The sequence below is a fragment of the Budorcas taxicolor genome, chromosome 17 (genome assembly GCF_023091745.1).
Source record: "Budorcas taxicolor isolate Tak-1 chromosome 17, Takin1.1, whole genome shotgun sequence".
NCBI lineage: Eukaryota > Metazoa > Chordata > Mammalia > Artiodactyla > Bovidae > Budorcas > Budorcas taxicolor.
In genome coordinates this window covers 62600209-62618685 of record NC_068926.1, presented here as the reverse complement: position 1 = coordinate 62618685, position 18477 = coordinate 62600209, and the positions used below count along the sequence as shown (strand labels likewise).

The 18477-nt window shown below is 48.8% G+C and overlaps 1 protein-coding gene across 1 annotated transcript in view; it reads right to left on the bottom strand.

The window, feature by feature from the left end:
• The window catches only part of BICDL1 (BICD family like cargo adaptor 1), an 80869-nt gene that overhangs the window by 4254 nt on the left and 58138 nt on the right, over positions 1-18477 (bottom strand). The window contains exons 6-9 of the mRNA XM_052654853.1: positions 13736-13915; positions 12903-13121; positions 11773-11916; positions 6374-6504 (exon numbers count right to left, since the gene is read on the bottom strand). Of these exons, the coding sequence (XP_052510813.1) occupies positions 6374-6504; positions 11773-11916; positions 12903-13121; positions 13736-13915 (674 nt within the window). The remainder of the gene's footprint in view (positions 1-6373; positions 6505-11772; positions 11917-12902; positions 13122-13735; positions 13916-18477) is intronic.

Here is an 18477-nt window from a genome sequence, read left to right as displayed (position 1 = left end):
GACCAGCGCTTCCTCTGTGGCCTCAAGTCCACCGAGCAGTTGGTTACCTCCCTCGACACCCTGGGGCTCCAGGCTGGAGCCCCGCCCACCCATCCCGGACTCTCCAGGCCGCTTAGAGCGGGTCCGCTCACAGCGGGTCCACCCACCCGCACTGCGGCTGCCTGGACAGGAGCCGAGCCTGGCCAATGAGCGCCGGGGTCTCAAATGCCGCAAGCTGCTCCCGTGACGGCCGCTGCCATTGGCTGGTCGCGAAGGCAGAAATACTTGCCTGGCGCCGGTTGCCACGGACGCCCGGAGGGCCCACCCCACGGTCCTGGAAGTCAGAGCAAACCCCCGGCGCCCCGCGGCAGGGAATCCTCCTGAGCTTACAGGCGTCTCCCGGCAGGTGGCGCCAGGAGCAGCCTGAAGACCTCGGAATCTGCTGACTAACGCCGCTGCCGGAGGGGCACAGGTCCAGCGACAGATGCGGCCCGACGGGCACAGACGGGAACCCTTTCCTTCCGGAAAGCCCTCGAGCTGGGCCCACCTTGGGGGCCTAGGTGTCAGTCACAGCCTGGGACGGCACCCTCGGAACGTTTGCTCACTAGGGCATCTTTGGAGCTTATCATTCACGAGAAAGCACAAAACAAGGAAAAAGCTGTAGAAGCCCCTGATCAATACATTAATCAGTTTTAAAAAGGAATATTCCAAAGGGTTAGGCGAATTCCTTGTGTAAATGAAACCAATAGCAACTGAGCCCTCTGGCTGTGTAAGGCAGATGCCAGCCCGGGATTTCTTTTCACTGAGGACCTTTCACCTGAAAGGAGATACAATTGTTAACTTTTCTGAACACCTTAAGGTTTTTGCTGTCCAGTGAAGAGAGGGAAGTTATTCTTCTTGGGGCCGAGTCTCACCCTTATTGCATATTAGAATCATGGGGTGGGAGCTGCCCCAAACCCAGACTGAAGGTTCAGACTGAAGAATTGTTCTGGATAGGGCCCTGGGGTTGGGGGCGGGGAAGATTCTAAAATGCAGCCAAGATAAGAGATGACATATAAAACTCTTACTGCTGCTGCTAAGTCACTCCAGTCCTGTCCAACTCTGTGCGACCCCATAGACGGCAGCCCACCAGGCTCCCCTGTCTCTGGGATTCTCGGCCCTACACAAATGTATGGTTGTCCCACATTTCAATGATTCCTTAGGTCTCGTCTGAATTCTGTATACCCAGAATTTCATTTGTGAGGGACAGAAAAAGAACCCTCCTGGAGTGATCTAACACTCTAAGGGCAGGGCCAGGAAGGACAGGTCCTCACTCCAAAACCCTTCCTACTCAGGAGGGAGAACTCACAAATCTGATCAGTCAGACCCCAGGAGGCTGACTTGGCCTCCGTGGGCAGCAGGCAAGGGCATGCATTTCAAGGTTCCACGGAGACTTGTAACTTCCTGTCACCCGGGTGTTGGAGCTAGGCGCACTCATTTTAATGGAGGGGACGGGACAACTTGTTTCTTCTGCTCTCCTACACCCTGGCACTTTCTCTGGCTGTATCCCCCACCTCCTGCGCAGATGACAGAGGGTGGTCAGAGCCTGATGGCCAGCTCTCTTGCTTCTCCAGCTGAGAGAAGCTGACAAACCAGACTCTGCTTCTAACTTACTGGGTTTCCACAACTAGCACCCTAATTTTACCATTTTACTCCCTAGTTGTTTGACACAATTTCACCCTTTGTTATTCGTAATAGTATGGTCTCACTCCAAAATACCACACTGCTATTCAACAACACAGGAGACAACGCTACACATGGATATCACCAGATGGTCAATACCGAAATCAGACTGATTATGTTCTGTGCAGTCAAAGATGGAGAAACTATACAGTCAGCAAAAACAAGACCAGGGGCTGACTGTGGTTCAGATCATGAACTCCTTATTGCAAAATTCAGACTTAAATTGAAAAAAATAGGGAAAACCACTGTGCCATTAAGGTACAACCTAAATCAAGTCCCTTACAGTGGAAGTGACAAACAGGTTCAAGGGATTAGATCTGATAGACAGAGGGCCTGAAGAACTATGGACAGAGGTTCATAATGTTATATAGAAGGTGGTGATCAGGACCCTCCCCAAGAAGAAGAAATGCAAAAAGGCAAACTGGTTGTCTGAGGAGGCCTTGCAAATAGCTGAGAAAAGAGAAGCGAAAGGCAAAGGAGAAAAGGAAAGATAAACCCATCCAAATGCAGACTTCTAAAGAACAGCAAGGAGAGATAAAGAAAGCCTTCCTAAGTGAACAATACAAAGAAATAGAGGAAATTAATAGAGTGGGAAAGACTAGAGATCGCTTCAAGAAAATTAGAGACACCAAGGGAACATTTTATGCAAAGGCTGGCACAATGGACAGAAATGGTATGGACCTAACAGAAGCAGAAGATATTAAGAAGAGGTGGGAAGAATACAAAGAAGAACTATACAAAAAAGATCTTAATGACGCAGATAATCAGGATAGTGTGATCACCCACCTAGAGCCAGACATCTTGGAGTGCGAAGTCAAGTGGGCCTTAGGAAGCATCACTATGAACAAAGCTAGTGGAGGTAATGGAATTCCAGTTGAGCTATTTCAAATCCTAAATGATGATGCTGTCAAAGTGCTGCACTCAATACGCCAGCAAATTTGGAAAATGCAGCATTGGCCATAGGACTGGAAAAGGTCAGTTTTCATTCCAATCCCCCAAAAAGGCAATGCCAAAGAATGTTCAAACTACCATACAATTGTGCTCATCTCACACACTAGCAAAATAATGCTCAAAATTCTCCAAGCCAGGCTTCAACAGTACATGAACCATGAACTTCCAGGTGTTCAAGCTGGATTTAGAAAAGGCAGAGGAACCAGAGATCAAATTGCCAACATCCGTTGGATCACAGAGAAAGCAAGAGAGTTCCAGAAAAACATCTACTTCTCGTTCACTGACTACACTAAAGCCTTTGACTGTATGAATAGCAGCAACCTGTGGAAAATTCTTCAAGAGATAGGAATACCAGGCCACCTTACCTGCCTCCTGTGAAACCTGTATGCAGGTCAAGAAGCAACAGTTAGAACCGGACATGGACTGGTTCCAAATTAAGAAAGGAGTACATCAAGGCTGTATATTGTCACCCTGCTTATTTAACTTATATGCAGAGTACATCATGAGAAATGCTGGGCTGGATGAAGCATGAGCTGGAATCAAGATTGCTGGGAGAAATATCAATAACCTCGGATATGCTGATGACACCATCCTTATGGCAGAAAGTGAAGAGGAACTAAAGAGCCTCTTGATGAGGTGAGAGAGAAGCGTGAAAAAGCTGGCTTAAAACTCAACATTCAAAAACCAAAGATAATGGCATCCGGTCCCATCATTTCATGGCAAATAGTTGGGGGAACAATGGAAACAGTGACAGACTTAATTTTCTTGGGCTCTAAAATCACTGCAGACTGTGACCGAAGTCATGAAATTAAAAGACTCTTGCTCCTTGGAAGAAAAGCTATGACAAACCTAGACAGCATATTAAAAAGCAGAGACATTCCTTTGCTGACAAAGCTCTATATAATCAAAGCTATGGTTTTTCCATCTGGTCCCATCACTTCATGGGAAATAGATGGGGAAATAGTGGAAACAGTGGCAGACTTTATTTTTTGGGGTTCCAAAATCACTGTAGATGGTGATTGCAGCCATGAAATTAAAAGGCGCTTACTCTTTGGAAGGAAAGTTATGAGCAACCTAGATAGCATATTCAAAAGCAGAGATATTACTTTGCTAACAAAGGTCCGTCTAGTCAAGGCTATGGTTTTTCCAGTGGTCAGGTATGGATGTGAGAGTTGGACTGTGAAGAAAGCTGAGCGCCGAAGAATTGATGCTTTTGAACTGTGCTTTTGGAGAAGACCCTTGAGAGTCCCTTGGACTGCAAGGAGATCAAACCACTCAATCCTAAAGGGAATCAATCCTGAATATTCCTTGGAAGGACTGATGCTGAAGTTCCAATACTTTGGCCACCTGATGTGAAGAGCTGCCTCATTGGAAAAGACCCTGATGCTGGGAAAGACTGAGGGCAGGAGAAGGGGACGACAGAGAATGAGATGGTTGGATGGCATCACCGACTTGATGGACATGAGTTTGAGCAAACTCTGGGAGATGGTGATGGACAGGGAAGCCTGGCGTGCTGCAGTCCATGGGTTGCAAAGAGTCAGACACCACTGAGCAACTGAACAAAAATTCAAGTATTCAGTAAGTACATCCATTGGAGAAGACTCTTGAGAGTCCCTTGGACTGCAAGGAGATCCAACCAGTCCATCCTAAAGGAAATCAGTCCTGAATATTCATTGGAAGGACTGATGCTGAAGCTGAAACTCCAATACTTTGGCCACCTGATGTGAAGAACTGACTCACTAGAAAAGACCCTGATGCTGGAAAAGATTGAGGGTGGGAGGAGAAGGGGACAACAGAGGATGAGATGGTTGGATGGCATCACCGACTGGATGGACATGAGTTTGAGTGAACTCTGGGAGTTGGTGATGGACAGGGAGGGCTGATGTGCTGCAGTTCTTGGGGTCGCAAAGAGTCGGACACGACTGAGCTGAACTACAATCATCAGCAATGGCAAAGATAGTGTAGGTTTGTGATTCTTACCGAGGATAATTCGAAAATGAACTGGAAATTGAAAGACAACTTGATAGGAGATTCTGACCAGACAGAAAAGGGGACCCAAAAGTAAAACCAAAATGGAAGTGATGGAAATGACTGAAGAGAACAGAAGGGAGGGGACAATGGTATATGAAAATGCAAAGGGGAAGATGTGGGGAATTTTAAAGTCAGAAATTAAAATGTCGTATTATTTCTTAAAAAAGTCAAATAGTATCTATTTACAAATTCTTTTAAATAAGCTCCTTTTAGCTTTCTGACAAGTAGCCCTGAGGTAAGGGGAAAGGAGCCTGAGACTGATGTGAAGGCCAGTGATCAGCACTGGCTGTGACGCTGGGGAAATGCCCTCATTTGTAAAATTGGGATTAAAAAGCTCTACTTCTTGCTGTGGCTAGGAGATTAACGGACGCTTTGTAAGCAGTAAAGTGATGCACAAATGTTGTTATTAATGTGCTATAAAGCCTGCAAAGCAGACGCAATTTCAGTACTTTAGTACCCTTTATCTCCTTAGACTCAATAAACAGGACAGATTGAATGTGTGACAAAGATAATTTTCAGGAGGATGGGAAATAAATATGGTCTTTGCCTTTGTACTGCCAAATATTTTGAATGTACAAGAATGCGTTTATGCATTTCTTCTCTGCCAGAGAAAGCCCAAAACATCATTTAAAAATGACCCAGTTTACTAGAAATTAATAAAGACAAAGAAAAATGTTCAGTGACACTCTGGGGATGCAGTCAAACTCAGAATGTAGGAAAACTATGAATTAAAAAGAGCCAGTTTCTTCAATAAATGCAAATAGAAAAAAAAAAAAGTGGAAAGAGTTACAACCTTTTGGGACATAACAACAGAGTATGGTGGACTTTGGTGTCTGATTCTTATCGAGTATGAAAAGACATTTATGATAAGGGACAACTGGGGAAATTTGAACATTGGATACTAGATGATATTAAGAAATTGAAGTTTTTTCGTGGTGATATTTCTGGCGTGTGTTTTACAATAAAGAGTCTTTCTCTGGTAGAGATTTCTGTGAAAATGTTTACAGATGAGATAATATGTCTTGCCATCCACCTTAACATGGCCCAGAAGGGGAGAGGGAGGAAATGGATGGCTACAGATGAAGCCACACTGGCCATGCAGTTCATCAGCGCTGAGACTGAGAGGGAGGGAGGTCGGAATTCGTCTTATGTTTTCTACTTTCGTTTATGCTTGAAAATGTCTATGATGAAGAGTAAAACAAAAACAACAACAAAAATTATGTGTGTGTGTGTGTGTGTGTATATAAAATGAGATTGGCCCACTCCAGTATTTTTGCCTGGAGCATTCCATGGACAGAGGAGCCTGGTGGGCTACAGTCTATGGGGTTGAAAAGAGTCGTACGAGACTGAAGCAACTGAGCACACATAATGAAACTGGAATGCTGAGATATAAGTGAAAACAAACAAAAAAACCCACGTAGAGAGCATCATCTCACTGATTTTTTAAAAAGTCCACAAAAACTGTATTGCATATACACCTGCATACACATATGTAAAAAATCTGCAAAAAATGCATACCCGACTTTTAACAGTAGTGTCTGTCTGGGAAGAAGAATGGGATGGGGAGTGAGAAATTCCAGAGTAGCAGGGAAACTCTGAGTTTTATGTTCTTCTGTTCGATTTAACACCTGAGACTGAGCACATTCTCGTGTTACTAATGCCTGCAGTTAAACAAGTTGTGCCTACTCACTTTGCAATGGCCTCGTCTCGGTCCCTGATGGCCTTCTGAAGCCGCTCCTCTGGCTCCTTGTCCTCAGATGTCACTCTGAGTCGGTCTCTCTCCTCCTTCAGGGCAGTCATCTCCACGCTCAGCAGTGTCACCTAATGGGAGACGAAGGGGATGAACACGCGCACCACTGCTGCCGGCCTGGGGTGTCTCCCTCCCGAGGGAGAAGAGAATAGCCCCAGACGGGCTCAGGGCCTGTGTGCAGGGCAGGCTGGTGACTTCCCGCTGCCCCCTGCTCCAGGAGGGGCCCAGACACGAGGCTGGAGCTCGGTGGACGGGGGCGCTCAGTCCTGAGCTGCAGCCGGGGCCTGGTCCCCCTGCACACACCACGGCACTTCCTTCACCTGCAGGCACTCCCTGGGAGCTGCTGAGTGAAGGCCACATGTGCACCAGGGCCCTGGAACACATTTAGGGGGATAAGGACTCAAGTTTTGTTTCCAATCATCTTCCACTCAACGTGGACACTGCCCTGTGCCCCACAGGGGCCCTGGCTGGCCCCAGAGCCTGGGACCTGGTTCCCATTTCTGTGACAGCACTAGACGCAGCCTGGCTTTCCCATCTTCTTCCTTCGGCTCCCCAGGTCAAGGCCACAGGGAATTTGGGCAGAAAAACATCGTCACCTTTCACTTCAAGCCTCTTACCTTCTGTATGGTCCATGCCTCTGTGAATGGCATCAGAGTCCACTCACAGGGAGTCAACCTTCGGTGGTGAGGTGCCCCTCCTGGTGGCTCCCTCGGTGACCAGAGTTCATCCCACCCTCTGCACACAGCGACCTCTCGCACACCTTGTGCTCTGCCATGGCGAGAAGCATGTCCTATCCATCTGTGTGTCTCAGAGCCTGACCAGAAACAATGCTTAATCCCCAAGTGCCTGTGCAGTGGACGGTTGTCATTTGGGGGCTTGTCAAGCACCCAGAATTCCTTCCCATCTGGGGCATCCCTAGTTGCATGAGCCTTGGCAGGAGGCAGAGCATGCCCACCCACTAAGGAAGCCAAAGGAAGAGACCTTTCCTAGGTACCTGGGCCCCTACCTGGGGCTGCAGCTCTCGGGGGTTCAGCAAAGCCCCTGGCCAGAGGGAGATTACTGCAAGGACAGCACATGGTTTTGTCACCCCACTTCCCATGGCTCCTTCCTGTTTTGGAGCTCAGTTCTCCAGCCGCCTATTGATTCTGTGACGCTTCAGATTTAATTCCAGTATATTATTTTTCTGCTCAAGTTAAGCAGAGAGAGTTTCAGTTGTCTGCAACCAGAAACCGTGGCTGGTAGAGCTTTTAATAAATATTTGTTGAATGAATGGAAGGCGGGGAACCCTCCTTCTCACAGTCGATAGAATCAGACTGGAGTCAGGATGCCTGACCCTGCCCTCTTATTAACTATTACACATGCCTTTGACATTTTTCCAAGGAAGGATCCATCTATGCAGATCTGTCCCTCCCACAAAGGCAAAGACATCACCTTTCTGCCCTTTGAGGCCTAGATCTAATCACCTTGACAGTGAAGCTGAGCAAAGGCCCCAGGACTAAGGCTGAAGATCAAGCTTCTCTTGAGATACCTTGGGCTCTATAAGCTGAGACAACAGAGGTGCCAACCCCCCAGGGTAGCAGCCACTCAGGAGCAAATCAGAGGACACACACCAGTGATGAGGGATATGGGACAACTTGTCACTATATGCAGTGGACTTTGCACTCTCAGGTGCATGGGAGGGAATATCAGGGCCTGGAGCTCTGTGCGTCCATGATGGGGACAGCTCCAGTGATGAGCCTCAGGGTGCTGGGCATCCGCAGAGGCCAGGGCGTGCAGGTGCAGTGAGCTCTGAGGCAGACAAGGCATCAGGTGAGAAGCCCAGCCTCACCCTATTCTTAGCAGGTTTTGCAGCCTGGTGAGCCAGAACCTAGGACCCAGAAAGCACCTGGCAGAGACAGCCAGCCCTCCTCAGACCAAATGAGCCCTGACATGGCCTCGAGCCAGCCAGGTGTTCTGCCAGCTGAGTTGGCAACAGATAAAACTACATGCTAGGCAGGAAATGCCAACATGTCGTAGTCTCCAGATAAAACTCTATAAGAACTTTTTGCTGTGGCCTGGAAAACCTGACCAAGGTAGAGACTGCCAGCTTAGGAGTGACAAAGGATTTACCCTGAGTTGCACGTGAGTTTGATAAAAAGCAGGAATAAAAGGAACTATTCCCCGCCATCAAGTTGTTGGGAGGATCAAATGAAATAAATAACATCAAGGGCCCAGCTCAGACTGTAAGCGCCACCCCTTCTCTCCCCACCATGGAGGACCTTCCAGTTAACGGCTAGTTTATCTGCTGGCTTAGGTTACAGCCACCCCTAAATCCACTCTTCCCCATTAAGCTGGGTGTCCTTGAAATTGAACAGCTTCAAAGGAAACATCCTGAGGTCATACATCCAGGGCTGACAATCATTTGAGTGCCTGCTCTAGGTAAGGCGCTGCACGCACTAGATGCTTCAAGAGAAGACGGAGAGGCGTGCCCGCCCTGGAGCCTATCCATGCAGGTGGCCCACTAGGGCTGGACGGGGAAGGAGCAGGGAGGGTAACCGTGACAAAGCAGGGCCGCGGGCTCCCTGAGCAAGGGAGGCAGGCGCGTTTCAAGGAGGAAGTGAAACCTGATCAGGAACTTGAAGGATGAGGAGGGCTGTGTGTGCAGGGGTCTTCCAGGGACAGAGAAAGACTGGGAGAAAAGACCCAGCTGTGGGAATGCAAGGGCAGCCCGTGCCATGCCCATCTGGAACCTACGTTTAATTCTGCTAAAGCAGAGGTGGTGAAAAAGAAACAATAGGAGCAGAGGCTGGACGGTGGGACGCAGCCAGACCATGGGGCCATGAGGGTTTGAGAATATTGTAAGGGGTGTCCCACCTTCAAGCCGTGCTTCAGAAGATCACTCTAGACCATCTGAAGGGTGAGTGGCTGGGGAAGTGATGACCAAAGGCAAGGTGTGAAAGAATGAAGTTTTGAGGGGGACAGTGGCTGGGAGGATGGAGGAGACAGAACGTGCTGAGATTTCAGAGGGGGCACCCAGACCTCATCAGTGAGAGCCTCAGCTGCTCCCGGTTCACGCTCCACTGATGTTCACGTCCCTGGAGTAACTGGAATGTACTTCAGTCAAGCATAAAGGAGCCAAATGATGGGGTGGGACTGTTCTCTTACGGTGCCTCCCAGGACCTGGTGTACTGCCTGGGAGAACTACTTGTCATGTTGCCCGGCAGGTCCTCCTGCCTCCGGGCAGTAGCTCCAGACCCCATGGCCAGCCCTCCCTGGGGAGCTGCAGGGATGGGGCAGAGGGCACTGGGCACAGCCAGCAAGGGCAGGAGCAAGTCTGCAGGTCTGGCTACGGGGCTTTGCCTCAAACAGGTGATGATTAATTAAACCTGGGCTCTCTTTTTAGAATTTGGGTAGGCTTCTGAGGGGTGGGGAACTGTGGGCACTTCACCATCAAGGTCCCATACACCTTTTACCTCTGGCCTCATTTCCAGGAGAGAAGAGAACACCCAGGCAGGAAAACAGTGGGAGTGGAGGTGGGACCATCCGTTGGTGAGGCCAGACCTCAGTCCCATGTCACCTGTCTGAGCCGGGCTCTCCAAAGGGTACGAAGCTGGTCTGACTCCCCTCATCTTACATCCACCTGAGCCTCTCAGGGTCTCGGGGCACAGGCACGTGCTGAGCTAACTGCAGGAGGAACCCCTGCCTGCCCTGACGGCTGCCATTTCCATGGCCCTGGCAACTCCCCCTGCATCACCCACTGCCCTGGGATTCGGTGTTCCTCCCAAGGGACGCTCCTGGATGACGCACCTTGGCTGAGAGGTCTGCGGCTCTGACTGAGCCTGTGAGGCCCGAGGAGCCCTGGCAGAGGCCCAACTCTGTATCTTATGTGGGACTGAATGTAACCATCTGCTTGATGGGTTTTTTTTTTTTGAAAGGGAATCCATAGGAATTGACCTAAATCAGTTCTCAGTTGAAATTTTAAGGAAAATTCTCTGGTATTAATATTAACTGTTCCACAGTAGACTCTCAGCAACCTCTCCCTTATGTTTCTGGGTCAAATAAGGCCCTCTCGGGCTTCTAGAAGCAACAAAGTGGCTTTTATTAATCCAAATAACTTTAAGGCCCACTTTCTTTTGCATTTTATTCTTCCCGTTTGGAAGGTATGATCCCTCCTGCTGCCAAACCCTCTGGCCAAATGACCACCAGAGGGTTTTAGGTTTTAGGCACAAGAGTGTTTCTGGCTGCCCAAACCTACTCTCCAGGGCTTGGTCAGGAACAAGATACAGCTTTCAGTAGCATCCTTCTGCCCTTCTTATCTGGTCACTCACAAAAAGACGAGAGCAGTGATGGCTTGTCTCCCAGTATCTTCCAAGAGAATAATACCAGGAAGTCTAATGGGTACAACCTGAAGGCAAAAGTTTATTTCTACAAGTTTCTTTACATTTAAGAAATACTGAATGAAGTGAAAGCCCGGCTTAAATTCCATCTTTCAGCAACCTCTTCCTGTAGCAGGAAGGGAGGACTAGCTTTGGACAAGGAAAGAAGGGGGCGGGGTTTAAAGGGATACCTGTCTGGTGTCCCCCGCAAAGGGGACAGAACCTCCATACAGGACTCCAGCCAAAAGGAAGAGCTTCTATCTATCTCCTAGGTAGACTTCTAGAAGCTCCTTTTTGGGTGGGGCCGCTCCTAAGCCCTTTAAAACTTTTCAGATGAGAATACAGATGTCCTTCTCCAGTGTTCTTGAGAGATGAGCTCACGATCAAACAGGAAGGGACAGCAAGAGCGGCAGGTAAGTGCCTCAAAAGCTGAAAAATAGGCTGGCAGAGGTAACAGCACTCACAAAGAGAGTTCAGGCCCTCAAGGGATCAACTGTCCCCTGGTTTGCAAACTTCCTGCACAGAAGCTGCTGGACAAACATCTAAATGTGTCTTGGGAGCTGTGGCACTCTAACTATCAGAGTCCACCCGGTTATTCACGCTCTGTAGAAGGCCGGGAGTCCTGGAGGAAATGGAGGGCTATCTTAGTTGTGGCGGGATCTTTTTAGTTGTGGCATAAGGGATCTATTTCCCTGACCAGGGAGCAAACCCAGGCCCCTTGCATTGGTGCATACAGTCTTAGCAATTGGACCACCAGGGAAGTCCCTTGGCTATTCTCATTCCTATCGATTTCACTGTGGTCTAAACCTGAGGACTGACTTCTTTTGAAGACACCCAGCTCATCTCAGCTTCAGGTCACTACTCCTGAGGGTCTGTCCATCAGAAGAGAGCCCTTCTCAGAGACATGGAGAGGGGGACTCACGGGGGTCCCAGGGAGCAGGAGCCCCTGCACACCCTGCACTGGGCTGAGGACGGGGCGCTCACCTGACTGTGCAGCCGCTGCAGCTCTTCCAGGCTTTGCCTCAGTTTACCCCTCTCTCCCTCCATGAGTTCCCTCAGGGCTCTCGAATCCTCACTGGTCTGCCTTATCTGTTCTTCTAAGGAGTCATCGTCAATTCTCCGGGCGCTCTGACAGCGGAAGAGTCAGCCAGCCAAGCAGAGAGGCGGTGAGAGTGGAAGGAAGTGGGGAGATGGTTAGTGGGAGAGATGAAGATGGGAGGGGAGCAGGGAGACGGTTCAGTTTGGGGAAGAGCAAGGTAGGGGGGATGGGAGGAAAAAAGAGAAGCAGAAGGAAGAAACAGAAGGTTAGAGAAAAGAGGCTGTCTTGCTCAGTGTCAATGTGCAGACAATAACTAGAAGTTTGTTTTGTTTTAGCCTTTGGAGAAGGAAAACTGCGCGCGCCAAGAGCACGCCTCCCTGCGCCAGCTCGCTCTCCCGCTGGCCCGGCCTCCGCACCACAGTGCGCCCCACGAACCACCTCGGCAGGACAGCCACCCTTTCACCTAGCTTCACCCAATACGGGGAGAGAGACGCAGCCATCCTGCAGGAGGAGGTACCTGTTAAGAAACAATAGCCCGCGAGCTGTGGGTGTAAATGGAGGGGGAATCTGGCAGGAATCTGACACGAAGCTGGAAGGCCTGTCTGCCCATGAGAACGTTCCTCTTCTGCACCAGAGGAGCCACGTCTGGAATTCTAAAGGGCCCGGCTGTCGACCGTCTCAACTTTCTGTGCTCACGTCTAGCCTTTGAGCAGAAGCTTCAGATCTTTTAAGTTTGCCTATTCACGGTTACCTCCACCACCAGGACCAGTGGACAACAGAAGAACAACTTGCAGTTTTTACCAGGATCCAAATTTCTATGTTCACAGCCTCCCGGGAAAGCGCTCACACTTGAGGCCCCGAGGCCTCATCCGCACCCTGAGCCTGCAGGGAGGGACTCTGGGGGCTGATCAGACCCTGTGCCTGCTCCCCTGTGGGAATTGCGCTCCGACAAGGGATCAGAAGGCATTCTTGTAGACTTTATTAGGTTCCGGGTTCCAGGGCCAACCTCACCCTCTGGACTTGGTTTCAGCCTCCAGGCCCTGTGGAGCCTGGAACACTCAGTGTGGCCTCTTACCGTAGGCTCCATGCCGTCCACGATGCTCTGGATCAGTCTCTTGAGCTCATTCAGGGCAGTGCGCAAGCTGCCGGCTGGCACGTCCTTGGCGGACGATGTCTCTGAAGACTCATCCATCGAGGAGTCTGTGGAGACGGCCGAGTCAGCGCTGTCGTTTCCACGCAGGTGTGAGCAGAGATAGCGGACCTGGCAATAGGCTTCCCAGAGCTGCAGTCTCAGCTGCCGGCAAAGAGTTACTTTGGTTAGGGGCTCCAGAGAAAATGGCCAGCGGCCATCTGTTTCTAGTATACGAATCCGAGAATCTAGTTCTAGGAAGTGTTTTTTTTTAATTACTTGTCCCAAGAAACATATAGTTATTCTGGGCCCCGTACAATTGCGTGTGCTTAGTTGCTCAGTTGTGTCCGACTCTGCGACCTTATGGACTGTAGCCTGCCAGGTTTCTCTGTCCATGGGATTCTCCAGGCAAGAACACTGGGGTGGGTAGCCATTTCCTTCTCTCCTACAACTGCACAGTTCTTATATCCTCTGCCCTCAGGTCCCTCCCAGTTGCACATAAAGTACTTCTTGATATAGTCAGTTACTTTTGGAGGAAGTCCCCATATAATTAGGGGAATGAGTGGTTATAGGTAATATGAAAAGAAGCCGATTAGGTGAATCATGAATGTTCCAGAACCCTGTGTCAATACCAGAGTTCTGAGGCTGATTAGTCAACAAGCATTTCCTAAAAGGCCGCCTCAGGACACCTCCAGCCAGCAGGCCGAGAGGCTCGCACATGTGCAGACCACGGCAACCTAGGCGTGGGGTGAGCGGGAGGGCCGGGGGCACGCCAGCACCTGCTCTCTCTCCTGCTCCAGCTCCTCAGCCTCCATGCTCTGTTCTATCTCGGACAGCAGGGACGCGCTGGCGGCGGCAGAGCTCTGCAGGCTCCTCTCCTCGGTCAGCTCCTCCACCTTCACCTGCAGCTGCCGGTAGGAGAGCCGCACCTCCTGCAGCTCCAGCTGGCTCTGGTGCAGCTTTCGGGGAGACAGCAAAGGGGGGTGAGGGGGCCGATACCCAGCTGACAAACCCACCCCGAACCTGACCATGCTTCTGGAACCCGCCACCAATTTACAGGAAAACACGTGGGGAGGAGCAAGCTAGATGGCACTCAGGGTATGCGGTTGGTAAAATCCAAATGTGGGAAACTACAGGACAAACAGTCCAGCTTATTCAGTAGGTAAATGTCAAAAAGGAAAAGACAAAAGGGGAGCCTACAGATTAAAAGAGACTTAAGAGACATATGACCTGACTGCCACATGCAGGCACATTTTAATTTGTATCTTGCCTCAAAAGCAAAATATGAAAAACAATTATGATATTAAGATAACTGAAAACTTGAATACTGACTAGATAGCTGATGATATTAAAGAAATATGGCTGAATTTTCTAGGTGTACTAGTCCTGTGTTTATGTTTTTTAAAGTTCTTATCTGTAAAGTATTCTTTACTTACAGAGGAAATTACAAAAATTCTGGGATTTACTTCAAAATAATATGAGAGGGGTGCAAGTGGATGTCATGAAGATAGGGTGGGGCTGGCCAGGGATGAATGGTGCGTAGATCTGGACAGTGGGGTACATGGGGTGTCACTGTACTATTCTGAGTTTGTCTGAAATTCTCCAGAATAAAAAGTTGCACACACAAACCTACAGGCATACAAAATAAGGCACCATTAGACTCTCACCAGAATGGCTAAGAAAAATAATAGTAACAGAATAATAATATCAGGTTTTGATGACAATGTAAAATAACTAGGATTCTCACTGCTGGTGGGAATGGAAGATGAAGTGCACCTCTGGAAAACTGTTCGGCAAGTTTCTAGGGAGTGAAATTCACATGTATCCTTTGATGCAGGTATTCCACTCATAGGTGCAGACCCAGTAATAAATGACTGAAAATGTACATGAAAGACAAACAGGGCGTTCACAGCAGCATTATCCACAAAAGCCACACACGGGAACAATCTGAACACCAATAAAAACAGAATGGATATGTTCACATCCTGCAATACTGTACAGCACGCCACAAAGAATGCCAAAGAGCACACTGCTTCTCTCTGCCACAACGGGGGTGAACTTTTCAGACACTGATGTTCAGCAAAAGCCAGACACAAAACTATTTATAATGTACGATTCTCTTTATAAAAGGTTCCAAAACTTGAGATAAAAGTTAGAAGAGAGGTTTGCTTTTGAGGAAGAAGCAGTGCGTTGACTGGGAGGGGGCAGGAGGAAGATTTGTGGGTGCTGACAATGGGTTGTCTTGACCTGGATGGTGGTTACACAGGTACCGATAAAAGCTTCAGTGGGCTATACACCTAAGGTCTGTATGCTTTACTATATGCACGCTGTACTTTGCTGAAAACGTCAAGGGGAAAAGGGTTGTTTGGAAAGGAACTAGAGGTGGAATCTGAAGCAACATCTGGGCAGTAATACCAAGAGTTCCCAAACTCAGAAGAGAGGCAGTCTCACCCTACTCACGGATTACAGGTAAGGCCCTAGCGGGGGACAGATTTTAGGAGCACATGTGTGATAAGATTTCCACAGCACATGTGGCTCAGAGGAGGAGAGCGACGCCAGTGTAGAGAGGGGACGGCAACGCAGGCATCACGACTCATGGGCCAGGGCGCCTTCCGTCCTCCGCTGCCACTACCTCACCCCTCTCTGCACGCTCTGTGGCCCCTTCCCTGGGGAGTCCAAACAGGACATTTGCCACCTGATGAGGTTATCACTGCTGAATGTACAGGGAGACTCCACCACGGCTGCTAAACGCCACCCTCTTCCTGGTGCACTCCACCGCTGCACGTACTTTCGCCACAACAGCCCCGAACCGCAGACTCAGTCTGTTGGCTAACTCTACTGTGTACGGGAGCAGTTTCCTACTGCTCACCCCTGTCCCCCGACTGAAAACATACTTTGGGAGGTGGGGGTGGGGAGAAGAACTTCCAGGGATTTAAATTTAGTTAATCCTTTAATAAAATAGTATGTTCGGTCACCACTGTTCATTAGAAAGAGGGAACGCTGTACTTTCTTTTCCAGACTGTCATCGAGGTAGGTCTGTGGCTCCTGCAGAGATGCAGAGCCCCAGGGGCAGCAGGCAGCAACTTGAAGCTCTGACAAATGGAGCAAGGTGCCTTGCAGAGCCTTCAGCTATCTCTCTGGGTGCCCTGGGAGCCTCTCCTCTGCTGGTCAGTATCAGAGAACATTTGGCTAATGGCACCAGTGGTCTGGGTGTGCCTTAACTAGGAAGGATTTGGAGCCTGGCTGCTCACAGAATGACAAAGGACTTGGCAAGCCTGCCCTGCATGGTTCCAATGGGTCAGCAATACCTGCTGGTCCAGTGGGAACTCCTCCAGCTCTGGTTTTGAAGAAACTCAGAAAGAAGAAATTAGGTTGATTTTTTTTTTTTTTAAGATATGCCTAGGAAGCCTTTGGCACAATTACAAACAGCATATTAAATTGACAAAATGCTTTGCAATTATTTTCTAGACAACTTCCATATACATCTCAGCAGGGGAAGTTCAGCACTGACAAGTACAAGTTCTTAGGCACTGGAACAACATTAGTTCAATTACTCACACACACTCAAAGGTGCTTAATTACTTGTAACAGCAAGAGAACAAACACACCAGGACAGGTCTGCCCTCTCTGGTCAATAATTGATCCATAAATCAGAAAAACCAAACCAAAGAAGAGTCTATTAAATACAAGAGCCTTTTAACATAAGAAATATCACCCTTTATAGAATAAAGATGAAACTAAATGTAATTTATATGTGTGACTGAGGAAGACACCAAATGCCTTGTGTTTGAACAGTATGTAAGTTCAGGCTTACAACACTCATGCCCTTAAAGTGGGCAGAGGTCAGGGCACTCTCTCCGTCTTACGCTGAGGGAACTGAGATGGCTGATATTAAGTGATGTGCCTAATGGCACATACCCAGAGTCAACGAGGTCTAGATTCCAGGTCATTTGCTTCCTGGGTCCCTACATGGAGCAGGGCCTGCGTTCTCTGCTGATGAAAGCCACCCACTCCTTGGGACCAGGCCCCTGCACACATCTGTAAGACGCTCACTGGGTATGAAACACAGCAGTTAAGTGGCCCTCTTGAGGGACAAATCCTTTACTGGGTATTAAGAGTTTAGCAAAATGCCTGCTTTTTAAATTTCCTGGGCCCTCAATAATCATTTTTATCCCTCTCAGACTGAAAAAAAATATCAGAGCTGGATTTGATCAGTGTTTTAAAAATCTGTTTTTGACAGTAGAACCCCAATTACAGAGTGAGCCGGATCAAAGGGGGCTATTCTGCTTGTGGCAGCCTGTTGCCCCGCCCGCTCAGCCATTCTCTCATCCTGTGTCTGAGGAAAAGGATTAAAACCAGGGGATTAGAAACATTCCAAGGCCACTAGAGTCTGACTTAGGGCCATTCACCTGCTCCCTGAGCGAGCTGAAATTTCTATTTCTGTATCAGTACAGGCCGTTTCAGCAACAGAACTAATTAGCAACACCTTAAAGAGAGTTTTATATGACTAGAGGAGGAAAAAAAATTACAAATAGTTGGGAAAGAAGAGATTTCAGTCCATAAATGCAGCTTTTCCCAATGCAGAGATCCCAAGGTGGGACCTCCCTGACCTGATGCAGGCGTTGCACTCCCTTTCTTGAAGAAGCCCAATCAGGAGGCAGCGCATGTGCAGGGGGGCGAGGATGTGAACGAGGTGCGACTGGGGACTCTGGCCACCGGAGAACATACAGCCCACGTGCCAGCCAAGCACTACACAGTCCACACTGGTCCTGGCTCTTCCTCACCCCCAGGTCTCCCATTCTTGATCTGAAATAAGGACTTCTCACTTGTGAATTCATGTTGAACAGAAGTTTGTTTGTTTGTTTAGGCAGGGCCATTTCCTCATTTTTCTGTACTTCTTCCTTCTCCTCTCCATACTCTACCTCGGAGAGTACCTCTCCATACTCAACCCTCAGGAGAGCACCCGATGGGGTAATAAACGCTGTTGAGACACTGACTTGGAGAGGCAAGTGATACACAGGAAGCCATCACTGAGAACCAAGTAAAGCAGGCAGGAGGGCCCCCTTCTGGATTCTACCCAGGACTCACTACACTACTTAGGACAGAGAGTTCACCTTTCTTAGCCTCAGTTTTAGAACATCTGCAAAAACACTCTGTTCTGTGCAGATCAGCCAACAAATGTCCATGGCTATTATCACCATAAAGTTTAAAATAAGAGCAAACTCCTTTCCATTTTGAAAACTGATGTGAAGCTTTAGCCAGCATCATTTTCTGTTCCACACTTACTGAGGCCCCTCTTTACACAAAGTTCCGAGCTGAAGGTATAAAACACACAAAAAATGTTAATTTGCCCTTAAAGAGGCTAATCACTCAGAGGGCTGTTTAACTGGTCCTGGTATCACATGACCTTAGCCTAAGATGTCTCCTCATCCTACGACCCAGGGCTTTCCTCAACAGCCGACTGCTGAGCCCAGGGGCCTTCTGCAACCTGGTCTCTGGGCAGGGACCCACGTGGCACAGG